We start from the raw sequence: 27264 nt of genomic DNA, 5'->3' as shown, positions 1-27264 counted from the left end.
GATTTACTAGAATGTTGCCTGGGTTTCATCTCCTAAGTTACAGAGAAAGGTTGAACAAGTTGGGTCTTTATTTTTTGGAGCGTAGAAGGTTGAGGGGGGACTTGATAGAGGTATTTAAAATTATGAAGGGGGGTTGATAGAGTTGACGTGGATAGGCTTTTTCCATTGAGAGTGGGGGAGATTCGAACAAGAGGACATGAGTTGAGAGTTAAAGGGCAAAAGTTTAGGGGTAACATGAGGGGGAACTTCTTTACTCAGAGAGTGGTGGCTGTGTGGAACGAGCTTCCAGCAGAAGTGGTAGAGGTAGGTTCGATGTTGTCGTTTAAAGTAAAATTGGACAGCTATGTGGACAGGAAAGGAATGGAGGGTTATGGGCTGAGTGCAGGTCGGTGGGACGAGGTGAGGGTAAGAGTTCGGCACGGACTAGAAGGGCCCAGATGGCCTGTTTCCGTGCTGTAATTGTTATATGGTTGAATGAGGCCCCACCAACATCTTGTACAACTTCAGAATAACTTCCCATCTCCTGTAGTCAGTAAAGAATATGGGAGGGACCTGAAACACGAGGAATTCTGCAGATGCTGGCAAGATCAAAGATTCAAGGCAAAAGAAAGAGATGTAAAAATGAGATTTCTTTGCACAGCTGGTCCCGCATTGCCTGGGAAGGTGACGAAAGCAGATTTAATAGCCGTTTTCAAATGGGTTTTAGTTAAGTACTTAAAAAGCAAAACATGTTGAGCAGTTTGCAAAGGGCTTTACCCAGTAACCTGGTCCACTGACAGCAGGCCAAGTGGCCTCCTACAATGACTTCCAGGAGGAATTTCCTTCTTGGCCGATTTTTCCTGAGCACCTGTCCCACATCCCTCTGTAGTCAGACCGTGAAAGGTTCACTCAGGCTCGGTTTGACAGCTGAAAGGCATTTTCTGACACAGTTGTCTGTGACCTTTTTTTGCAGAGAAAGGTCAGGAGTATGAATTGTGCTTTGATTCAGCACTTCAAAGTGACTCCAAACTGGCTCCCTTTCACATTCAAAGGCTGTAAAACCCCAGATTGCTTCCCTTTGATTACAACACAGGGGCCAAATGCTAAAAGCTGAAGAAATAATCTGGAGCAGTTTAAATCTGGTAACGATAACGTTGTTTGTGATTACCGTTTGTTTAATTGAGCCACCACTCAGAGGGAGAGGAAAGGTGCAGTGAGAGGGACGGGTAGGGGAGGAGCACAGTCTGCAGACCGAGAGGTTAGAGAGAAAACTCCCCTTTTCTGCTTTTAACTCCTACCCTCCTCTCTAAACACACACACTAACTCACACATTCACACTCACACTCACACACAGACACTCACACTCACACACAGACACTCACACTCACTCACACACTCACACACTCACACTCACACTCACACACAGACACTCACACTCACACACAGACACTCACACTCACTCACACACTCACACACTCACACTCACACTCACACACAGACACTCACACACACACTCACACACACACACACACTCACACACACACTCACTCACACACAGACACACACTCACACTCACACACACACTCACTCACACACACACACTCACACTCACACACAGACACACACTCACACTCACTCACACACACTCACACACTCACACTCACACACACTCACACACAGACACTCACACACACACACACACACTCACACACACACACTCACACAGACACTCACACACACACTCACTCACACACACACACTCACACTCACACACAGACACACACTCACTCACACACACTCACTCACACACTCACTCACTCACACACACTCACACTCACACTCACACACACTCACTCACACACACACACTCACACACAGACACACACTCACACTCACTCACACACACACACTCACACACTCACACTCACACACACTCACACACAGACACTCACACACACTCACACTCACTCACACACACACACTCACACTCACACACACACTCACACACTCACTGACACACACACACACACTCACACTCACTCACACACAAACACACACACACACATTCATATTCCCACTCTCACATACACGCACACATTCATATTCCCACTCACACACAAACACACACACACACTCATGCATACACACTCATGCATACACACTCACACATTCACTCACACACACTGACACACTCATATACTCCTCACACAGAATGCACACACACTCACACACACACACTCAATCACACTTACTCACTCACTCAGTCCGGGTAGTGTTTGCTAGCACATGGACCCATTCAGACACTCCAGGGTTTACGTGTGAATGTTTCACCATTTGGACGCTGATGATCGAATCGTTGAGCTGCAGGAGTCACTGGAGAACTGCCAGCAGGCTCACCTCAGGGTAGCTGCGAGCAGCAATCTGATCAAATCTTCATTTTCTAACATTAAACCTGACATTACCATCTAACTGCAGCAATGTATGCTTGCATAGCACCTTGAGTGCCACAGGGATCTCGACGGCAGCCTTCTGAAAGGATAATTTCCACTGAGGCGTGTCAGAAAGGGGCAAATGTCTTAAGCATTGGCTTAAAGGAAAGACAGTCGCTCGGATTGTTAATGATGTGCATTTGGATTCAACAGGGAAATTGGGCAGAGCCCTGTGCTATCTCAAGGCATTGGTGTAGATTGGAAGTGTTGTCGCCATGGTAACGTGGGAAACACGGCAGCCAGCTTCAGAGCTCCAGCCATCCACAAGCAAGGTCATTCCAAGCAGATAATACAAACCATGTTAGCTGGGGGCGGGGGGGAGAAACGCTGGGCCCCAGGAGCCCAGGGAGAGAAATCTCCCTGCTCTTTGTTTGCAAGGGTGCCGTCCGTTCTTTCCCCTGAACCGGCCGGGCAGAAACCAGCCTTCCCAGAAAGGCGACAGCTGACAACGGAGCCCGCAGTTGGCGATGCGTAGGAGCAGGCCCGGCTGACCACCGCGCCAACTCACACTGCGGAATCGGCGGCCCGTGCCTTTTTCAGAAAGAATCTTTATTCGTTGAGGGACAGCGCGGAATAGGCCCCCCCCCACCCCCACCCGACAAGCCTCACTGCCCAGCAGTCGCCCAGCCTCGCCACGGGGCAGTTTGCGCTGACCAATTGGCTGACCGACCCCTACGCCCTTTCGACTGTGGGGGGAACCCAGAGCGCGCGGTCACGGGGAGTGTAGTAGCGAACCCTCCTCACCTTTCCTCTTCAGCCAGGTCCGACGAGACGTTTTTAAACGTTGCGGTACCGCCTGTTCCCAACGCCTTCCCGCCAGCACGTTCCAGCCCTCCACCGCCCTGTGTCAGTAAGCCCCCTTTCAACTCTTCCCCTCTCACTTCCAGACATCTTCGCTCAGGGGGAGAGAGACCCTGGTGGCACGACTGATAACTTCGATATTTCTATATACCCCAGTCGGGTTTCCCTTCCGCCTCAAAGGCCCCAGGAAAAACGCTCCGAGTTTGTCCGATCCCTCCTTGCAACTCATTCTCTCTAATCCGGAGCATCTTGGTGAACCTCTTCTACACCCTCTCCAAAGCCTCAGCATCTCCCTGCGAGGCAGATACCGGCGCTATTCACCATCTTCCAAGTGTTTAAGTCACTGGCACTTGAAGGTACAAGGGCCTCAGGACCTTCACTGCCAGGTTCAAGAACAGTTATTACCCCTCAACCATCAGGAAGGAGGTACAGGAGCCTCAGGACCCACACCACCAGGTTCAGGAACAGTTATTACCCCTCAACCATCAGGAAGGAGGTACAGGAGCCTCAGGACCCGCACCACCAGGTTCAGGAACAGTTATTACCCCTCAACCATCAGGAAGGAGGTACGGGAGCCTCAGGACCCGCACCACCAGGTTCAGGAACAGTTATTACCCCTCAACCATCAGGAAGGAGGTACGGGAGCCTCAGGACCCACACCACCAGGTTCAGGGACAGTTATTACCCCTCAACCATCAGGAAGGAGGTACAGGAGCCTCAGGACCCACACCACCAGGTTCAGGGACAGTTATTACCCCTCGACCATCAGGAAGGAGGTACAGGAGCCTCAGGACCCACACCACCAGGTTCAGGAACAGTTATTACCCCTCAACCATCAGGAAGGAGGTACGGGAGCCTCAGGACCCGCACCACCAGGTTCAGGAACAGTTATTACCCCTCAACCATCAGGAAGGAGGTACGGGAGCCTCAGAACCCACACCACCAGGTTCAGGAACAGTTATTACCCCTCAACCATCAGGAAGGAGGTACGGGAGCCTCAGGACCCACACCACCATGTTCAGGAACAGTTATCACCTCTCAACCATCAGGAAGGAGGTACGGGAGCCTCAGGACCCACACCACCAGGTTCAGGAACAGTTATCACCTCTCAACCATCAGGAAGGAGGTACAGGAGCCTCAGGACCCACACCACCAGGTTCAGGAACAGTTATTACCCCGCAACCATCAGGAAGGAGGTACAGGAGCCTCAGGACCCGCACCACCATGTTCAGGAACAGTTATCACCTCTCAAACGTCAGGAAGGAGGTACAGGAGCCTCAGGACCCACACCACCAGGTTCAGGGACAGTTATTACCCCTCAACCATCAGGAAGGAGGTACAGGAGCCTCAGGACTCACACCACCAGGTTCAGGGACAGTTATTACCCCTCAACCATCAGGAAGGAGGTACAGGAGCCTCAGGACCCACACCACCAGGTTCAGGAACAGTTATTACCCCTCAACCATCAGGAAGGAGGTACAGGAGCCTCAGGACTCACACCACCAGGTTCAGGAGCAGTTGTTACCCCTCAACCATCAGGAAGGAGGTACAGGAGCCTCAGGACTCACACCACCAGGTTCAGGAGCAGTTGTTACCCCTCAACCATCAGGAAGGAGGTACAGGAGCCTCAGGACCCGCACCACCAGGTTCAGGGACAGTTATTACCCCTCAACCATCAGGAAGGAAGTACAGGAGCCTCAGGACCCACACCACCAGGTTCAGGGACAGTTATTACCCCTCAACCATCAGGAAGGAGGTACAGGAGCCTCAGGACCCACACCACCAGGTTCAGGGACAGTTATTACCCCTCAACCATCAGGAAGGAGGTACAGGAGCCTCAGGACCCGCACCACCAGGTTCAGGGACAGTTATTACCCCTCAACCATCAGGAAGGAGGTACAGGAGCCTCAGGACCCACACCACCAGGTTTAGGGACAGTTATCACCCCTCAACCATCAGGAAGGAGGTACAGGAGCCTCAGGACCCACACCACCAGGTTCAGGGACAGTTATTACCCCTCAACCATCAGGCTCTTGAACCAGAGGGGATAACTTCACTCGCCCCATCACTGAACTGTTCCCACAACCTATGGGACTCACTTTCAAGAACTCTTCATCTCACATTCTCAATATTAATTGTTTATTTATTTATTGTTATTATTTCTTCTTTTCTGTATTTGCACAGTTTGTTGTCGTTTGCATTCTAGTTGAACACCCAAGTTGGTCTCTTGCACTCCAGTCGAACACCCAAATAAACAGTAGCCGATCCTGTTGTAGTTGCTATTCTTCAGGTGTTAGCCACCGATGCCCCAGTGAAAACAATCCGTTTGTCTAATCCCTCCTCGTAGCTAATACTCTCTGATCCAGACAGCATCTTGGCGAGCCTCTTCTACACCCACTCCAAAGCCTCCACGTCTTCCTGCTGTGCAGACACCAGAGCTGCTGTCAAATTTCCAAATCGGATCGTTATGGACGAGACAACATCGTGGCGCTGTGGGGCGTGGTCAACATCTCTGGGGGCCAGAGCTACCCTGCTGCTCCTGTTTTAAACTGGGATCTCCAAGTTCATTGATTGTGGCACCTCAGCTGGGGTTATACAGTTATTTGCTTGTGTGTTTGCACAATGATTGAACGCCCCAGTTGGGCCGGTCTTTGAATGGTTATGTCACGGTCATTATTCAAAAGGTTTTATCGAGCCTGTGTAATAAATTTACTTTGAACTTTGAACTGCTGAGTGGCGGAGTGGGGGCTGCACTGGTAGAGCGGGTGACGAGCCAGGTGCTGATGGGACAACGGGCTGGGGAATAACTCTCGTCAGTCTGAGCCAAGGTTCACCCTTCGTCCACCCAGCACAGAGCAGGACGTCTTGCTCATTCTCTTTCGCTGCTGGGGGGAGCTTGCTGTGCCCGAGCCGACGGCCGCATTTCCTTCCATTAGAACAGTGACCAGACAGGCTTAATTGCCTGTAAGTGCTTGGCACGATCGGAATGGTTGTGTGCGAATTTGGGATTCTTTCTCTTACACAGCAGTGGCAGCAGCTTAAGAGCCCAGTGGGGTTTTGGAACTGAAACAGGGATTTAACCATTATTTCCCGAATCCTTATTGGGAGCTTGGAACTGGTGACTTTATCCTCAGTTTTTTTTTCCTCTTATTGAGAGCTTGGAACAGGGAATCGATTGTAACCGATGTTTCGATGACAAGCTCTGTCGTCTTCATCAGGGACGATACCCGGGCGCGTCTAGTCCGGCGGTGTTTATGCCCCCTGTCGTCCGTCCCTCCTGATTGGCTAGTCCTCGTCCAATCAGGCTTCCGCTCCCTCGCCGTGCTCACAAGCAAGCTCCAGTTCTGACTTGGAGCGAGACCCTCGTCTTTGTCGAAATTCTCTTCCTCGAGTTTTGTTTCAACGGCTTCCTTTACCAGCCGGTCCCAAAGCCTGCTGGCACCGCGCAGTCGTCTTGTGCCGTTGAAGTCGGTCCTTTGGCCGTTGCGAATGCAATGCTCTGCTGCCGCTAGTGTCTCCGGGTAGCCCGGGCGGATACGCTTCCCGTGCTCCTCGAGCCAGGTTTCCACCGCCTGTCCGGTGTACGCTGCTCCGCATTCACAGGGAATCCCGTAAACGCCGGCCGTCCCCAGTCCCAGGTCATCTTCGACCGGCATAAGCTGTAACCTGAGTCTCCTCAGTTTATTTTTTGCCAGTTCAGTCACTGATTGCAAGACGAAAGTGATTCTTTTCTGCAAGACACCGTTCTCCTGCTTTGCATCCAAAGTTCCGCGGGTATCCCGGGACTCCGTGTGGGCACGAGCTCCCTGTCCTGGTGGGGGGGTGTTTAATGGAAAATACCGGGGGATGGGAGTCGGCGGGGAGGGTGAGGAATAAGCTTGCCTGATCAGTGGCGAGAAGAGCAGCTGGGTCGCAGTGCAGCTCTTCATGGCGAAGCCGTCCCTGTGATAAGATCTCCAGCTGGCGGAGGACTGACGTCAGGCACCCGCTGGTCGGCGTGCCCCTGGGAGGCCGCTCTGAAGACCAGTTCATGACCACGGGCTCCCGTCTGCCCCGTCTGTCAGCAGCTAAGCCGATTGAGCTCCCTCGCCAAAGTGTAGATTGAGATTGAGGGGGGGTGAGAGAGGGAGCAGGCCATCCCATATTCTACTGCACGAGAGTCAAAGTCACACAAAATGAGGAAAACTCTCTCGAGTTTCTTTCTGTCATGTTCTGCAATGGACTTACTTTCTTTCGAAAGAATTTGGTGAAGAGTTTCAAGCAGACGCTTACTCAAGTGAGCTTTTCGAGTCTCCGCGAATCATCCCCCCCCCCCCCCGCCGAGGTCAGTCTTTCCAGACGGTGGGGAAAGCATATCTCCTCAATTCCCTGTCCGCACACCAACCAAGCCCGGACGCGGGAAAAGGGCCCTGCGGCCACGCAAAGGGCTTTCGTGTCCCTGGGATCCAAAGTCGACGGCGACCGTCTCTGCGACTTTGACGCCTCGTCACCGTGCAATCTTTTTCTTTTAAAAAAGCTGCAATCATGTCGCGATCGGGTCGTCTGCTTTAAACGTTTAATGTCGAGGGACATGTCGAGAGCCGGACATCAGGGTGAATGTCACCGGCGTGCGTCGTGAGGTGTGTTGAATTTGCGGCAGGGGCACACCGCAAAACGCAAGATAACAAAGAATAAAAAAGAAAAATGAATAAATAAATCAATTACAGTAAATATATGTATGTTAAATAATTAAATTTAAAATAGTGCAAGCACGGAACAGAAAGGCGAGGTGGTGTTCGTGGGGGCATCAGCGTTGGACTTCGGGGCAGACAGCTCTGAGTTCAAACCCCAGCCGGGTCCCAGCCTGGGCAGCAGCAGTATCTGTGCGGAAGAAAGGCCTGGCAATCTACTTCCGTATCTTTGCCACGGAAACCCTATGGACACCTATGGTCCATGAGATCACGAAGAGTCGGGCAACTGAACAACAGCATTCAGAAATCGGATTAGGTTATGAGGACACTCAGTCCTCGTTTATTGTCATTTAGAAATGCGTGCATTTAACGAGTCCCTTTCAGAATGGCAGGCAGTGACCAGTGGGGTCCCGCAAGGCTCGGTGCTGGGACCCCAGCTATTTACAATATACATTAATGATTTAGATGAAGGGATTAAAAGTAACATTAGCAAATTTGCCGATGACACAAAGCTGGGTGGCAGTGTGAAATGTCAGGAGGATTTTATGAGAATGCAGGGTGACTTGGACAGGTTGGGTGAGTGGGCAGATGCAGTTTAATGTGGATAAATGTGAGGTTATCCACTTTGCTGGTAAGAATGGGAAGGCAGATTATTATCTAAATGGAGTCAAGTTAGGAGAAGGGGAAGCACAACGAGATCTGGGTGTCCTTGTTCATCAGTCACTGAAAGCAAGCATGCAGGTACAGCAGGCAGTGAACAAAGCTAATGGCATGCTGGCCTTCATAACAAGGGGAGTTGAGTATAGGTTGCCCATGGTTGTAGATATGCCAAACCTGCCCCTGGTTGAAGATAAACCAAACCTGCCTGTGGTTGTAGATATATATAGGCATCCGTTAGTCTCGTGAGACCATGGATTTGCACCTTGGAAAGGTTTCCAGGGCGCAGGCCTGGGCAAGGTTGTATGGAAGACCGGCAGTTGCCCATGCTGCAAGTCTCCCCTCTCCATGGCACCGATGTTGTCCAAGGGAAGGGCATTAGGACCCATACAGCTTGGCACCGGTGTCGTCGCAGAGCAATGTGTGCTTACGTGCCTTTCTCAAGGACACAACACACTGCCTCGGCTGAGGCTCGAACTCACGACCTTCAGATCACTAGACCGACGCCTTATCCACGTGCCAACACTGCCATGGATGCAGATACGGACTTGGTATTGGCTTATGTGCAGGCTGCTGAAACCTTTACTTCTCTGTGATTCACTTTGTTGATGTTACAGACCTCTAAACACCAAAGGATAGGTTGAATATTTACTGTGCCTTTCACAAAGTCCTTCTGTCCAAATGATCTACACCATCGATATATCTTTCGGAGGAACCCGCTGTATGTTGGCGTGCGCATCCCGCAACAATAACCATGTCATCAGCTGTTTATGTCTGTTGCCGACTGGCGGGGGGGTGGACATTGGCCACAGCTTCGGGGAGGAGCCCCCCCGGTGTGCTGTCTCGTTCCTCCAGCAGCTCAACACTGTCCCAGGGCTGAGTTGGAAGCGTCAACCCCTGCTTCCTGCTCAGATCCCGGGTTGGCTCTGCGTGTCCGTCCTCCTGACTCCTGAGACCAGGATTTTCCCCAGTGGACCATGGCTTCCTCTTGGCTGCTCGAGTTGAAATGGGTCAGCACAGACTGGACGGGCCAAAGGGCCTGTTTCTGTGCTGTACCTTTGTATGACTCTATGTTACAGCATTCGTACATTGAGACCGAACAATATTAGACCATAAGGTACAGGAGCAGAATTAGGCCATTTGGCCCGTCGAGTCTGCTCCGCTATTTCACCACGGCTGACCCATTTTCCCTCTCAGCCCCAGTCTCGGGCCTTCTTCCCGTATCCCTTCGTGACCTGGCCAATCAAGAATCGATCAACCTCTGCCTTAAATATACATGGCCTCCACAGCTGCCTGTGGGATTGAACTCCACAGATTCACCACTCAAGAAATTCCTCCTCACCTCCGTTCTATAAAAGGACGCCCCTCTATTCTGAGGCTGTGCCCTCTGGTCTTAGACTCTCCCACCATAGCAAGCGTCCTCTCCACGTCCACTCTATCGAGGACTTTCGACAGGTTTCAGGTCTCATTCTTCTAAATTCTGGTGCAATATTTACCCAGAGCTATCAAACGCTCTTCATATGACAAGCCCTTCGATCCTGGAGTCATTTTTTGTGAACCTCCTTTGAGCCTCTCTCCAGTTTCAGTGCATCCCTTCCGAGATAAGGGACCCAAAACTGCTCGCAATGTTCCTACGCTGCGACCCAGTAGAGCTTTGAATGAGGTCGGGTGGATAACTCTGACTGTTTGTATCGAGGCGGGGCTGGGCTTCTGGTGTGGGTCTGCGACAATCAAGCTGCAGGCGTCAAACTCCTTTCGAGGGGCACTCTTGCTTAATATCACTTTATCCTCACAGGTGAGAATAGAAACTGCATTTGCAGTCCCCCTGGGTCTCCACTGAAGTTATTTCGATTGAAGCTGTTAAAACATATGGAAATGTAAATACTTCCTAATTCAGCTCTCAGCTGGTGGCCCCGATCTCAAAAGGCACAAGACTCTCAGCGCCGTCGAGTTTTGAGGGAGGCCAGATTGCTCTTTGAGATGAGCAGAATGGTTTACATCCCAAGAGCGGTGTTGGACGCACTGACCGCTTATCTGGCCAGGCTGCCAGCGAGCTTGACTCACCGTTACACCTGCGCCAGGCGAGGTTTCCGTTCAGGGACCCTGGGTAGGTCCGGCGAGAGAGCAAGTCGCCCCCTTGCGATTTCACCTGCCACCTGAGACACCCAAACCCTTCACTATCAGCACATTCCATCCCCTCTCCGCGCCTTTTACAAAATGCACGACCCCCTTCTCGATGTGATTTCGCTGGCGGTCGCTGGGGTCAAGAGCTACATCTGTCACTGGGGGTGCGAAGACCCGCGGGCTCTTCCCGCCAGGCACCATCACGACTTCGGGACATTTCACAGATCCTTCATTATATCTGGGACAGGGTCACTTTTGGTAAGAAATGCCAGACGCCGGGGGCAAACCAAAGGTGTTTTTCATCCTTTCTAGACATCTTTTGTACGATCAGAAGACACTGCTGGACATTAAGAACTTCCAAGTACTGCAGGTCTATCCCCATTAGGGAGTCCAGACGAAGGGTCTCGGCCCAAGACTTTTTCTTCCCCCATAGATGCTGCCTGGCCTGCTGAGTCCCTCCAGCGTTGTGTGTGTGTGGGTGTGTGTGTTGCTCTGGATTTCCAGCATCTGCAGGTTGTTTTCATCAGTGAGTTGCCCGTCAGCGGAGATACTGGACTTGGAGCGGGTTGCCCTGCTGTCTGCTACGGAAAGGCGCGGGAGTCCGTGCACGGCCTAACGGCGGGCGATTGTCTTGGATCCTTACCCCGGCGGCCGCAAGACCCCGGTGGGCGTCGGTAAAGCAGGATTCTGCAAGTCCGGTTCACCGGCTCTCGGTGACGGGACCGGCGGCGGGAGAGGGCTGCTTGTCGTCGGCAGTAGCGCAGACCAGGCCTCGGACCGCGGTGTCGCCAGGAGGGGAGATGCCGAAGGTGGTCTGGTGCGGTGTCCATGCTGGACTGGGAGCTGCTCTCCAGGGGTCGCTCAGCAGAAGACAAGTGGGATCGACACGTGTGCCTGTGCGTGTTTGTCTGTGGACTTCCGCGGGCTTGCTGTTGCCAACAACATCCAGGCACAAACGATCTACAAGACCGTGACACCCAGGGATTTGGGTTATATTATATTTTTCTGTGTGACTGCACACATATATTGCTATCTGATGTGTGCTATTTGTCCCTTGTGCTGTGTATGACTAACGCTGCTTCGCGAAGCTGTATTCGCGTCTGATTGAATGATTATTAAAGATTCGTGACCATAACTAATGTCACTGTGAGAGCATTTTCACCTGCACTGATACCAATTTGCCTTCTGGGCAATAAATAATCTTCTTTGTAGGAACGTATGAAATTATGAAAGCATAGATGAGTTAGTGGCAGGAAAGTTGTTCCCACTGGTAGGCGAGACTAGATTCGGGGGAGTAGATTTAGGACGCAGATGAGAAGGAATTGCTTTTCCCAGAGGGTGGTGAATCTGTGGAATTCTGTGCCCAATGAAGCAGTAAATATATTTAAGACAAGGTTGGATAGATTTTTGCACAGTAGGGGGATTGAGGGTTACGGGGGAAAGGCAGGTAGGTGGAGATGAGTCCATGGCCAGATCAGCCATGATCTTATTGAATGGTGGAGCAGGCTCGACGGGTCAGATGGCCGACTCCCGCTCTTGTTTCTTAGCCAGGCGTCAGAGAACATTTCGGGAGTGCAGTGTTATGTGTTTACTGAAACGGGGCTGCACGAGGACATACCCGATCAAAACTTCTCCATGGACGGCTTCCAGACCGTTCCGGCCGACCAGAAGTGCACGGAGAGCGGTAAGCGTAAAGGAGTTGGGTGCTTACTGTTCTGGTTAACAACAGATGGTGCGATCCGGGGCATATTACGATCGAAGAACATGTTTGTAGACTGGATATTGAACTTTTTAATGTTGGACTACGGCCATATTCCACCGAGATACAACACTGGGCGGCACGGGAGGTCGTTCCTGCCTGTGACCATCGAACGTGCAGCTCCTCCCGTGGAGGGTCAGACACCCTGAGCCAATAGACTGGTCCTGGACTTGTTTTCCATCTGGCATAGTTTGCATTTTGCTGTTTGATTGTTTGTGGTTTTCGTATTGCTATATTTATGCTCTATTCTTGGTTGGTGCAGCTTTAACGAAACCCATTTTCCCTCAGGATCAATGAACTATATCTATCTATCTATCTGTAGCCAAATTAAAAGAAAACCAAAGGGAATCATCAATCTACTGATTCCAATTATCTGGTGGGGGGGGGGAGGAATATGATCAATCAATTTCATAGAGTTTTTGTCGGAGTAACCGAGAAGGTTGGTGAAGGCAGGGCCGTGGATGTGCTCTGTATGGAATTCAGTAAGACCCTGGGGAAGATTCCACATGATAGGCTGCCGTGGGAAGATAGATCGCAGGGGATGCAGGGCGAGCTGGCTCGTTGGATGCAGAATTGGCTTTATGGTCACAGGTGGCGTGCAAGGGTGGAACATTGTGCTTTGGGCTGGAGACCCGTGACTCGTGGTGTTCCCCAGGGCTTGGTGCCAGTCTCGTTGGCGTTTGCCATCCGCACCTATGATTTCGAGGAGCCTGTTCAGGGCTTGGTTAGGGTAGGTATACCAGATGGCGTCTCTGACAGTGAAGATGGCTATCAGGACTGACGGAGGGATCTTGTTCCCTCTTGGGTGGGCCCAAGGAATGGCAAGTGGGATGTAATTTGTCAGTGCTGCATGCTAGGAAGACGAACCAGGGTGTGGCATTTTTCAGTGAATGGCCGAGCCCTGGAGAGTGCCACAGAACGTCGGGACCTGGGAGTACGAGCCAGCAGTTCTTTGTCAATGGCATCACAAATGGGCATTTGTCAGTCAGGACATCGAGCTGGGACGTCCTGGTGCAGAGGCCACACGGGAAGTAGTGTGCTCAGTTTTGACCCTCCTCCTGCAGGAAAGACGCCGTTAGGCTGGACAGAGCACAGAGGAGATTTATGAGGATGCTGCCCAGCACGCAGTTACGGGGAGAGGTGAACAAATCGGGACCTTTTCTTTTCTTCCCCCCCCCCCCCACCCCGGAGTGTTGTCAAACTGCAGAAAGACTGAACGCGGACAGTCCTTCGTGTTGCGGAGTCAGGAGCAAGAGAGGTGCAGGTTTAGGACGAGAGTGCAGAGGTTTAATGAGAACCTGAAGGGGCCAAGTTTTCCCTCGGTTGTGGGGGGGGGGAGGTGGTGGTGACCCAGATACTGAACGAGCTGCCAACAAGTGGTTCGGGGCAGGAGCATGAACACTTGGACAGGTAGGTGGATAGGGAAGGTTTCGAGCAGGGTTTCCAACACCAGATCGGGAACCCCCTGGTTTAACGGGGGCTTGGGCCACGCGGGAGCAGCTCAGATGGGAGTCTTATTCGGTGTGCCCTAAGGGTCTCCCTCCATCTTGTATGACCCTGTGATTCTAATAGTTGTACTTAGTCAGGTTATGTTACACTCCGAGCCTTTGGCGGATGGTCTCGTGGGCGAAGGTTGCCTCTCCTTTATCAGCCCCGCCCGGGAGACTTCCGTCGGGCGGGGGCGATGGCTTCCTCCCTGCCCGCCGGTACAAGCCAAGTTTCTGAAAGGTGCCCCACCCGTTCCTAGTAGCTGACCCAAAAGCACCCCAGCGAGAGGTAGGTGCCAGGAAAGGTCACAGCGGGGCCCCCGGGAGCCCCGGCAGAGGGGCAGTAGCGCCAGAAGTGACACCAGGGCTGACCGGCGATGTTGTGTTCTGTTTGAACAGATTTTGGTTTCGCTAACTTCTATAAGCCAGGAGAGCCTTTGTCGACGTGGTGCGGAAGCCCGCCTTACGCAGCCCCGGAGGTGTTCGAAGGACTGCAGTATGAGGGGCCCCTGCTGGACATCTGGGTAACAATTTTGCTTCAAATCTAAAAAAAATAGTTTTGAAATGTGCTTTTCTTTTCTTTAAAACGTCTGCTTCCTCCTTTGAAACGGTTGACTTGACGGGCGTGGGTGGTAATGTTAGGATCGTGCCCTACGCCGGGAGACAATTACCGTGGGCGATCGTGGTCTGTCCGTGACCATGATTGTTCTTGGCAAATATTTCTGCAGAAGTGGCCTTTCTTCTGGGGTGGGTCAGGGAGTCTTTGCAAGACGGGCGACCCCCCACAGCCATTCAGGGCTTGTCTGCCTGACCGTCAGATTCAAAGCACGCTCATTATCAAAGTGCGTTTGTGTGCGTGCGGCGTTCAACCCTGAGGTTCGACTTCCCCACAGACGACCACGAAACAAAGAAGCAGCCCACAGAACCCCTTCAAAGAAAAGCCATCAAATGCTCAAGGCGCAAATAAAGAGAAAAGAGCGAACAGGTCGCACAAATGCCAAAACACGAGCGGGAAAACACCAAAGCACAGTCACTGAGGTTGTCCAGGAGTGCTCCGTGCAGTTTAGTTAAGAACAACACAGTTGCCCTTTGACCGCAGGCCGCAGAGCTAGTCCAACCCCCGATCGAAATTGCACAAAGTAGCAGTGGAGAAAGGAATAGCCAGAAGCCGGAAACGCAGAGCCCAGTCCACAAACCAGGTGGTCTGATTAAACCTCGCCCGGGAACCAGGGACTCCGGCAGCGGCCAGCGTGAGGGAGGGGGAGACCGGTCAGGCGCTGGCGGATGGCGCTATTACACCCGCTCGCCTTCCGCTCTTGTCCTCGTCGATTTCGATCTTTGGTCGGCGAGAAGCGGAGTCGACAGTGGGTGCCCCCCCCCCCGCCGCCTTCCCCTGGGCTTCTTGGCCTCCGGGCCCGCGCACTCCCCGCCGAACTCCCTCAATTGGCCCGGGAGACGCGCCATCAGAACGTAAATCCCAGGTTCCAATTGCACGCAGCTGAGTAGCAGAATCGTGTTTGAAAGAGGCAGGAGAAAACAAAGACGTAGTTCTGTGAACCGCCCGGAAGGCGTCGCCTTCGGTCACGTTGCTCGCTGGCGCCCTCTGCTTTCACTTCACACCTGTCGGGGTTAAATTGTGCCTGCCATTAATTTTCCAGCTAATGTAAACCCACCGAAAGCACAGCCAATCTCTTTCTTAATAAACTCTACACCACCACCCAGTTTCCTGTTTGCAAACTTGCTAACCAGAACCACTTAACGTCCTCATCCATCCCCTTCAGACGCGGCAAAGGTCCCAGCACCCAGTCCCGTGGTACCCCACTGGCCAGGGACATCCTGTCAGAAAAAAGCCACTGACCATAATTCAGGATTCAAAGCGTGCCTCAGATCTTCACGCCATTTTTAAGAAAAAACCCAGAAGTGCTGCCAATTCTCAGTAGATTGGGCAACGTCTGTGGCGAGAGTAAAGTGGTTGACATTTCAAGTCAAAGAACTCTTTGATTCCGTCAACGTTGTGTTTAAGCTGGTTGCCCGTCTAGCTGGCGGGTCTGGCTTCTCCACGAACTGACCGAGCTCCGGGACCGTTTCTCAATTGTGCCAACGCCACTGTCCTGGCACGGGTCAGGGAGAAAAGGAGCGGGAAGGGTGGAGGCTCTGGAAGTCCGAAATGGGGCAGGAGAGGGACACAGGGTCAGGGGCTTCAGGTCCGAGCTGAGCCGGAGCGGGCTGGAAAGTGTGAAAGCTGGACAAGTCGTGCGGGGGGGTGTGGGGTGGGTGGAAACCTCAAAGAAAGTGATGGGGATCAAATTCAAATGAGCAGCAGGGCAGTCATGAAACCACCTGGGTTTCGTTCAAGTTGATGGGCAATTCTGGATGGGAGTTATTGTTTAGCGATCACCGACGTGGGGGAACGACGATCGCCAACGTGGGGATTATAGTTCCGTGATCACCAACGTGGGGATTATTGTCTGGCGATCACCAACATGGGGATTATAGTTTCATGATCACCAACATGGGGATTATAATCTGTGCATTACCAATGTGGGGATTATTGTCTGGCGATCACCAACATGGGGATTATAGTTTCGTGACCGCCAACGTGGGGATTATATTTTTGTGATCGCCAACATGGGGATTATAATCTGGGCGTCACCAATATGGGGATTATTGTCTGGTGATCACCAACATGGGGATTATAGTTTCGTGATCGCCAATTTGGGGATTGTAATCTGGGCATCACCAATGTGGAGATTATTGTCTGGGGAATCACCAACATGGGGATTATAGTTTCGTGATCACCAACATGGGGATTATAATCTGTGCATCACCAACATGGGGATCATAGTTTCATGACCGCCAACGTGGGGATTATAATCTGGGCGTCACCAATGTGGGGATTATTGTCTGGCGATCACCAACATGGGGATTATAGTTTCGTGTTCGCCAACGTGGGGATTATAGTTTTGTGATCGCCAACGTGGGGATTATAGTTTCGTGACCGCCAACGTGGGGATTATATTTTTGTGATCGCCAACGTGGGGATTATAATCTGGGCATCACCAATGTGGGGATTATTGTCTGGGGAATCACCAACATGGGGATTATAGTTTCGTGATCACCAACTTGGGGATTATATTTTTGTGATCGCCAACATGGGGATTATAATCTGGGCGTCACCAATGTGGGGATTATTGTCTGGGGAATCACCAACATGGGGATTATAGTTTCATGATCACCAACATGGGGATTATAATCTGTGCATCACCAATGTGGGGATTATTGTCTGGCGATCACCAACATGGGGATTATAGTTTCGTGACCGCCAACGTGGGGATTATATTTTTGTGATCGCCAACATGGGGATTATAATCTGGGCATCACCAATGTGGGGATTATTGTCTGGCGATCACCAACATGAGGATTATAGTTTTGTGATCGCCAACGTGGGGATTATAATCTGGGCATCACCAATGTGGGGATTATTGTCTGGGGAATCACCAACATGGGAATTATAGTTTCGTGATCGCCAACATGGGGATTATAATCTGGGCATCACCAATGTGGGGATTATTGTCTGGCGATCACCAACATGGGGATTATAGTTTCGTGACCGCCAACGTGGGGATTATATTTTTGTGATCGCCAACATGGGGATTATAATCTGAGCGTCACCAATGTGGGGATTATTGTCTGGCGATCACCAACATGGGGATTATAGTTTCGTGACCGCCAACGTGGGGATTATATTTTTGTGATCGCCAACATGGGGATTATAATCTGAGCGTCACCAATGTGGGGATTATTGTCTGGCGATCACCAACATGGGGATTATAGTTTTGTGATCGCCAACGTGGGGATTGTAATCTGTACGTCACCAATGTGGGGATTATTGTCTGGGGAATCACCAACATGGGGATTATAGTTTCGTGACCACCAACATGGGAATTATAGTTTCGTGATCGCCAACATGGGGATTATAATCTGTGCATCACCAATGTGGGGATTATTGTCTGGGGAATCACCAACATGGGGATTATAGTTTTGTGATCGCCAACGTGGGGATTATAATCTGTACATCACCAATGTGGGGATTATTGTCTGGGGAATCACCAACATGGGGATTATAGTTTCATGATCACCAACATGGGGATTATAATCTGTGCATCACCAATGTGGGGATTATTGTCTGGCGATCACCAACATGGGGATTATAGTTTCGTGACCGCCAACGTGGGGATTATATTTTTGTGATCGCCAACATGGGGATTATAATCTGGGCATCACCAATGTGGGGATTATTGTCTGGCGATCACCAACATGAGGATTATAGTTTTGTGATCGCCAACGTGGGGATTATAATCTGGGCATCACCAATGTGGGGATTATTGTCTGGGGAATCACCAACATGGGAATTATAGTTTCGTGATCGCCAACATGGGGATTATAATCTGGGCATCACCAATGTGGGGATTATTGTCTGGCGATCACCAACATGGGGATTATAGTTTCGTGACCGCCAACGTGGGGATTATATTTTTGTGATCGCCAACATGGGGATTATAATCTGAGCGTCACCAATGTGGGGATTATTGTCTGGCGATCACCAACATGGGGATTATAGTTTCGTGACCGCCAACGTGGGGATTATATTTTTGTGATCGCCAACATGGGGATTATAATCTGAGCGTCACCAATGTGGGGATTATTGTCTGGCGATCACCAACATGGGGATTATAGTTTTGTGATCGCCAACGTGGGGATTGTAATCTGTACGTCACCAATGTGGGGATTATTGTCTGGGGAATCACCAACATGGGGATTATAGTTTCGTGACCACCAACATGGGAATTATAGTTTCGTGATCGCCAACATGGGGATTATAATCTGTGCATCACCAATGTGGGGATTATTGTCTGGGGAATCACCAACATGGGGATTATAGTTTTGTGATCGCCAACGTGGGGATTATAATCTGTACATCACCAATGTGGGGATTATTGTCTGGGGAATCACCAACATGGGGATTATAGTTTCGTGACCGCCAACGTGGGGATTATATTTTTGTGATCGCCAACATGGGGATTATAATCTGGGCGTCACCAATATGGGGATTATTGTCTGGTGATCACCAACATGGGGATTATAGTTTCGTGATCGCCAATTTGGGGATTGTAATCTGGGCATCACCAATGTGGAGATTATTGTCTGGGGAATCACCAACATGGGGATTATAGTTTCGTGATCACCAACATGGGGATAATAATCTGTGCATCACCAACATGGGGATCATAGTTTCATGACCGCCAACGTGGAGATTATAATCTGGGCGTCACCAATGTGGGGATTATTGTCTGGCGATCACCAACATGGGGATTATAGTTTCGTGATCGCCAACGTGGGGATTATAGTTTCGTGACCGCCAACGTGGGTATTATATTTTTGTGATCGCCAACGTGGGGATTATAATCTGGGCATCACCAATGTGGGGATTATTGTCTGGGGAATCACCAACATGGGGATTATAGTTTCGTGATCACCAACATGGGGATTATAATCTGTGCATCACCAATGTGGGGATTATTGTCTGGGGAATCACCAACATGGGGATTATAGTTTCGTGACCACCAACATGGGAATTATAGTTTCGTGATCGCCAACATGGGGATTATAATCTGTGCATCACCAATGTGGGGATTATTGTCTGGGGAATCACCAACATGGGGATTATAGTTTTGTGATCGCCAACGTGGGGATTATAATCTGTACATCACCAATGTGGGGATTATTGTCTGGGGAATCACCAACATGGGGATTATAGTTTCGTGACCGCCAACGTGGGGATTATATTTTTGTGATCGCCAACATGGGGATTATAATCTGGGCGTCACCAATATGGGGATTATTGTCTGGTGATCACCAACATGGGGATTATAGTTTCGTGATCGCCAATTTGGGGATTGTAATCTGGGCATCACCAATGTGGAGATTATTGTCTGGGGAATCACCAACATGGGGATTATAGTTTCGTGATCACCAACATGGGGATAATAATCTGTGCATCACCAACATGGGGATCATAGTTTCATGACCGCCAACGTGGGGATTATAATCTGGGCGTCACCAATGTGGGGATTATTGTCTGGCGATCACCAACATGGGGATTATAGTTTCGTGATCGCCAACGTGGGGATTATAGTTTCGTGACCGCCAACGTGGGTATTATATTTTTGTGATCGCCAACATGGGGATTATAATCTGGGCATCACCAATGTGGGGATTATTGTCTGGGGAATCACCAACATGGGGATTATAGTTTCGTGATCACCAACATGGGGATTATATTTTTGTGATCGCCAACATGGGGATTATAATCTGGGCATCACCAATGTGGGGATTATTGTCTGGGGAATCACCAACATGGGGATTATAGTTTTGTGACCGCCAACGTGGGGATTATATTTTTGTGTTTGCCAACATGGAGATTATAATCTGGGCATCACCAATGTGGGGATTATTGTCTGGCGATCACCAACATGAGGATTATATTTTTGTGATCGCCAACGTGGGGATTATAATCTGGGCATCACCAATGTGGGGATTATTGTCTGGGGAATCACCAACATTTAGGATTATAGTTTTGTGATCGCCAACGTGGGGATTATAATCTGTGCGTCACCAATGTGGGGATTATTGTCTGGGGAATCTCCAACATGGGGATTATAGTTTCGTGACCGCCAACGTGGGGATTATATTTTTGTGATCGCCAACATGGGGATTATAATCTGGGCGTCACCAATATGGGGATTGTTGTCTGGTGATCACCAACATGGGGATTATAGTTTCGTGATCGCCAATTTGGGGATTGTAATCTGGGCATCACCAATGTGGAGATTATTGTCTGGGGAATCACCAACATGGGGATTATAGTTTCGTGATCACCAACATGGGGATTATAATCTGTGCATCACCAACATGGGGATCATAGTTTCATGACCGCCAACGTGGGGATTATAATCTGGGCGTCACCAATGTGGGGATTATTGTCTGGCGATCACCAACATGGGGATTATAGTTTCGTGATCGCCAACGTGGGGATTATAGTATTGTGATCGCCAACGTGGGGATTATAGTTTCGTGACCGCCAACGTGGGGATTATATTTTTGTGATCGCCAACGTGGGGATTATAATCTGGGCATCACCAATGTGGGGATTATTGTCTGGGGAATCACCAACATGGGGATTATAGTTTCGTGATCACCAACATGGGGATTATATTTTTGTGATCGCCAACATGGGGATTATAATCTGGGCGTCACCAATGTGGGGATTATTGTCTGGGGAATCACCAACATGGGGATTATAGTTTCATGATCACCAACATGGGGATTATAATCTGTGCATCACCAATGTGGGGATTATTGTCTGGCGATCACCAACATGGGGATTATAGTTTCGTGACCGCCAACGTGGGGATTATATTTTTGTGATCGCCAACATGGGGATTATAATCTGGGCATCACCAATGTGGGGATTATTGTCTGGCGATCACCAACATGGGGATTATAGTTTCGTGACCGCCAACGTGGGGATTATATTTTTGTGATCGCCAACGTGGGGATTATAATCTGGGCATCACCAATGTGGGGATTATTGTCTGGCGATCACCAACATGGGAATTATAGTTTTGTGATCGCCAGCGTGGGGATTATAATCTGGGCATCACCAATGTGGGGATTATTGTCTGGCGATCACCAACATGAGGATTATAGTTTTGTGATCGCCAGCGTGGGGATTATAATCTGGGCATCACCAATGTGGGGATTATTGTCTGGGGAATCACCAACGTGGGGATTATAGTTTCGTGATCGCCAACGTGGGGATTATTGTCTGGGCATCACCAACGTGGGGATTATTGTCTGGGCATCACCAACGTGGGGATTATTGTCTGGGGAATCACCAACATGGGGATTATAGTTTTGTGATCACCAACGTGGGGATTATTGTCTGGTGATCGCCAACGTGGGGATTATTGTCTGGGCATCACCAACGTGGGGATTATTGTCTGGTGATCGCCAACGTGGGGATTATTGTCTGGGCATCACCAACGTGGGGATTATTGTCTGGGCATCACCAACGTGGGGATTATTGTCTGGTGATCGCCAACGTGGGGATTATTGTCTGGGGAATCACCAACATGGGGATTATAGTTTCGTGATCGCCAACGTGGAGATTATTGTCTGGGCATCACCAACGTGGGGATTATTGTCTGGGCATCACCAACGTGGGGATTATTGTCTGGGGAATCACCTACGTAGCGCAGTGGAAGACTTTATTTGAGGCTTGCGTTAAAAGTGTCCTGTTTTCACATACAGTAGCTGAGGTGTGATGGCAGAGCGGACGATGGGCCGAACAGCCTGCTCCTGCTCCAATCTCTGTGGTGGTCTTACGGCACTGTCGGAGAGAGCTCTGTTCCGCGAGCCTCAGGTCAATGTCACCGACTCGACCAGTGCCGGTGCCCGTGCCCCGATTCCCCCCACCCCCCCGCCCCGAGACCGCGACTCGTTTGAAACCCGGCTGCGGATACGTGAAACTGTAGATTGTGGACGATCCAACTTTTCACGCAAGGTTCCTTACCGTTTGTGTCCGCAGAGTCTCGGTGTAGTCCTCTACGTGCTGGTTTGTGGAGCCCTACCCTTTGACGGTCCGACACTGCCACTGCTCAGACAGAGGGTCCTGGAAGGCAGGTTTAGAATACCGTACTTCATGTCCGAAGGTGAGAACGCACAGAGCACGCGTGAATACTGAGCCGAACCCCCGTCAGAAGCACGCCACACGCGGTGTTCCGATGCGGGGTTTTAACTCACAGCGCCGGCCGGTCCTCCGTTTTCCCTGCTGGACCTGATGAGTGTTTTTTCTCCCTTCCCCAGTAGGATGCTTGTCGTTGGGGGGGGGTTACCACGGGAAAAGATTAGATTAGATTCAACTTTATTGTCATTGTGCCGAGTACAGATACAAAGCCAATGAAATGCAGTCAGCATCTGACCAGAAACGCAAAGAATAGTGTTATTTACAAAATAACTGCGAATAAAAAGTAGGTGCTACAGCACACAAATATAAAAGTACTGAGACAGTACAATATGGGTGCAATACTGCTTAGCGCTGTGATGTGAGGTTCAGCAGGGTCACAGCCTCAGGGTAGAAGCCCTTCCTGTGTCTGCTGGTGCGGGATCGGAGGCTCCAATAGCGCCTACCGGATGGGAGGAGAGTAAAAAGTCCATGGTTGGGGTGAGATTGCACAGTACTGTAGTAATTTTATGTATTGCACTGTACTGCTGCCGCAAAAAAAGACAAATTTCATGACAGATGATAAACCTGATTCTGATATGGGTCTCTGTTGTGGACTGGGAGTGGAAAGGTGGGGGACAGGGAGAGAGGGAATCATGGCTGGTGAAAAGGAGGAAGGGATTGAGGGGGAGGGAGCGGGAAGCACCAGAGAGGCATTCTACAATGATCAATGAACCGATCGTTTGGAATCCTGGTGTCTCGGGGCTGGGGGGTGTCTGCACCTGTCCCCACACCCCGTCCCGCGGGCACTCCACCCTCGCCGTTTCCCGACGTCCTTTGTCCCGCCAGATTTACAAACTCGCCCCCCACACCCCGCCGCTCCACGTTGACAGACACAGTCCCGTGCAGAAGTCTTCCACACCCGAGGTATACCCTTCTGCCTAAGACATTCACACATTCGTACCAGCCTAAATCACTTCACCTGATGGCTCTCTCCACCCTCTGGGAGAAGAAATTGACCCTCCAGTTCCTTTAAACCTTTCTGGGAGGTTGCCTGTTTGCCCTAAACCTTTGCCCACTTGTTTTTGGTTCCCCTTTTGGGGAAAAAAATGGGTGCCGGGTTGGAGGGTGGGTGTTGGAGATACGTCTCTGCCAAAGGAGGGGAAAGGCTTGTTTCCCGTCCGCTAGCCCGCAGGTCACCCTTGGGCAAGGGATCAGGTGGTGGATGGTCGTAGGAGTGGCTGGTGCAGATCACACGACCACTGACGGCCAGGCAGACAGTCTCTGACCAGTATTGATAATGGGCTGCGTCACCCGTCTTGTAAAGACACACACACCGCCCCAGAAGACGACAAACCAATTCTGTGGAAAAATTTGCCAAGAACAATCACGGTCGCGGAAAGACCGCGAGCGCCCACGTCATCCGACGCGGCACGTAATGATGATGCCATCTGACGTGGCATGTAATGATGATGTCGTATGGCGCGGCACATAACGATATCTGTCTCTACGTTCCAAGGAAGGAAGTCTCGCTTGGCCAACTTCTCCCTGCAACTCAAACCTCCCCCCCATGTTCCCTTTAAACTCCTCTGGTGGTCCTCCCGCCCGGCCTCAGCGGGAACAGGCCGCCCCTAGCCCAGTCTGTGCCCCCCACCACCCCTCAGTGGTGCGTAAAGTGTCCCGGGGCCCGAGCTTGTGAGCACCGCCCCCCCCCCAGAGCCTCACAGTATGGGCCAGGACCTTCAGTCACCCAGAGATGAAATTCATTCCCTTCCCATGGCCCTGTGCCCACCTCCCCTCTCCCGCCTTTCTCAGCCCTCACCTTCCTTTCAGCTGCAGTAGGGGTTTCGGTGCCCGCAGGAGCCGTTGGCCGCCCCAGGGGGTTGACATCAGCCTTGACCGAGGGGATGTACCTGCTGCTGCCTGTAATTGCTGGTAGGGTTTCCCCCGCCGCTTGCCTGCCCACTGGGGTGGTGGGGGTCGGGTTGCCAACTGTCCCGTATTAGCCGGGACACCCCGTATATCGGGAAACCATCTCTCACTGCTCCCCCATCTCCTATCATTTTGGATCTCCCGCTCCCCCTCCCACTTTCAAACCTCTTACTAACTCTTCCTTCAGTTAGTCCTGACGAAGGGTCTCGGCCCGAAACGTCGACTGTACCTCTTCCTAGAGATGCTGCCTGGCCTGCTGTGTTCCACCAGCAACTTTGATGTGGGTATATTGGGCTAAGTTGGTTTGTCCCATACAGGGCCACCCTTCTCCCGTATTTCCCCCCCCTAAGGTAGAGCGTTCCTGTGAAACCGTTCGTAAGCCGAAATGGCGTAAAGCGAGGAAGCGATTACCATTAATGTATACGGGAAGAATTTTTGAGTGTTCCCAGACCCAAAAAATAACCTACCAAATTGTACCAAGTAACACATAAAACCTAAAATAACACTAACATATAGAAAAAGCAGGAATGATATGATAAGTACACAGCCTATATAAAGTAGAAATAATGTATGTACGGTATAGTCGGGAAGATTAAGCCAAAACCGATTCGTGGGGAAAGAAATCGGCTCGTATGCACACACAGGTGCCCACGCAAGGCTTCATGGTCATGGTAGTCTTTCCTGGGGTAAACACAAGTGTCCCGGGATTTGACAGCTACTTCTGTCCCTCATTTCGGAGTGGGAAAGTTGGCGACTCTAGGTGGGGGGTGGGGGAAATGAACATCTCCGTGTCATTTCAAGGCAGCTGGTTTGCCGGCCCCCCCCCTTTGGTCAGCCCGGCGAGCATAACCCCAAGACTTTCTCGCCCGCCCCCCCCCATAGACTGTGAACACCTGATCCGCCGCATGCTGGTTCTGGACCCCTCCAAGAGGCTCACCATCGCTCAGATCAAGGAGCACAGGTGGATGCTGGCCGAGGTCCCGGTACAGAGGCCCGTCGGGCACCCACAGCCCAGGGAGAGCGAGACCAGCACGGGCGAATACAACGAACAGGTCCTTCGGCTGATGCACAGCCTGGGCATCGATCAGCAGAAGACGATTGAGGTAAAGAGTGGTTGGGGGGTGGGGTGGGGGGCGCCATTTTACCTGGAGAATACAGCCACACCTGGATTACTGAGACCTGCTACACTCTGGGCGATTTTAAACAATCTACCGCAGGGTTTTCCACTCCTGACCTAAGGCCTCGGCAAAATTCTCTGCTCCCCAACACCCTAGATTTCTCCGGCAGTCTTCACTGCAAAGGATTGATGTGATTTAAGCTGGGGGGGGGGCGCGCGGTGTACAACTCCTCAGGAGATTCTCTCAGGCATCCTCCCCGCTTCCCGTCCAGTCCTGACGAAGGGCCTTGGCCCGAACCGTCAGCTGTCCGCTCGTTTCCACAGGTGCCTTCCAGAGGCTTGCCGGGTTCCTCCGGCCTTGGACGTGCGTTGTCACAGGAAGATTTCTCACTCGCGGGCTTTAAGTGATCTCGGGGGGGCGGGGGGGAGTTTCGGAATGCTAACAGCCGTGACTAAGTTTCTTTCATGAGCAGACGCAGAACTGTGCGCTGCCCTTTGGCCCACAATGTTGTGCCTAGCCCGCTGGAAAGTGAGTCGAAAAACCCTCCAGAAACTAGCCCCTCCTACCTACACCGTGTCCCTATCCCTCCAACTTCCTCACATTGATGTGCCTATCCAAATGTCTCTTAAAAGCCTCTGATGTGTTTGCCTCTCTCCCCACACCAGGGCAGCTCATTCCAGGCACCCAGGACTCTCTTGAGTTAAAAAAAAAACTTACCCCCTCACATCCCCCTTTGATCCTCACCGTCAATGCAGTGAAGACATTTCAACCCTGGGCAAAAGATATTTCCTGCCCACTCTATCTCTGCCTCTCATAATCTTGAGAACCTGTAATAAATCTCCCCTCAGCCTCCGAACCTATCAATCACCCCTCACGTGTTGTTGAGGGCTTCCCCATAACACTCAGAAAAGGAGGAACCTCATAGTCTCTGGCCGGTGTGGGGGGCAGGGGGAGACACTAATCACCAGCGCCCAAGGGGACTGGAGCGAAGAGGCAGCCTTTTTGAGTGTCTTTTCTCTCTGTACAGCTCAAAGGTGTGTGGCACATATACGCCTGGTCCGTTCGCTGGCTGGACGGGGGCAGTTCTGCTCGACGCCATCCCCCAGCCCTTCCTCCGGTACATTGGTGCTGCCTTCGGCGCTCGCCTGGTAGCTGCCAGTTCCAGACATCCCACCTCTCCCGGAAGTTCCGGGAGTCTCCCGCATATGGATAGTGGCTCCCTGATGCCCGCAAATTACATGCAATGTCACGGAAATCAATCTTTTTGAGAGCGAGCGAGCGAGAGAGAAAGCAAGCGAGAGCACGAGAGCGACCACAGAGAGAGAGAGAGCGCGCGCGCCATGGCAGAGTGTTCCAAAAAAAGAAAATATAAAACGAACGTCGCCCCAGACTACCCTAAAGTGTACCCCTGCCTAATAGGGGTCAAAAATAATGTCAGTGTTGCTCGCTGCTCTGTTTGCAAC

At 51.1% G+C, this 27264-nt stretch overlaps 1 protein-coding gene across 1 annotated transcript in view; it reads left to right on the top strand.

Moving 5' to 3' along the window:
- Positions 1–27264, top strand: part of sik2a (salt-inducible kinase 2a) — a 299174-nt gene that overhangs the window by 216841 nt on the left and 55069 nt on the right. Inside the window, exons 5-7 of the mRNA XM_063038587.1 lie at positions 14366–14490; positions 22617–22740; positions 25566–25786. Of these exons, the coding sequence (XP_062894657.1) occupies positions 14366–14490; positions 22617–22740; positions 25566–25786 (470 nt within the window). The remainder of the gene's footprint in view (positions 1–14365; positions 14491–22616; positions 22741–25565; positions 25787–27264) is intronic.

The sequence above is a fragment of the Mobula hypostoma genome, chromosome X2 (genome assembly GCF_963921235.1).
Source record: "Mobula hypostoma chromosome X2, sMobHyp1.1, whole genome shotgun sequence".
Lineage (NCBI taxonomy): Eukaryota > Metazoa > Chordata > Chondrichthyes > Myliobatiformes > Myliobatidae > Mobula > Mobula hypostoma.
The sequence above is the reverse complement of the archived record's forward strand: the minus strand, read 5'-3'. Positions and strand labels throughout refer to the sequence as shown.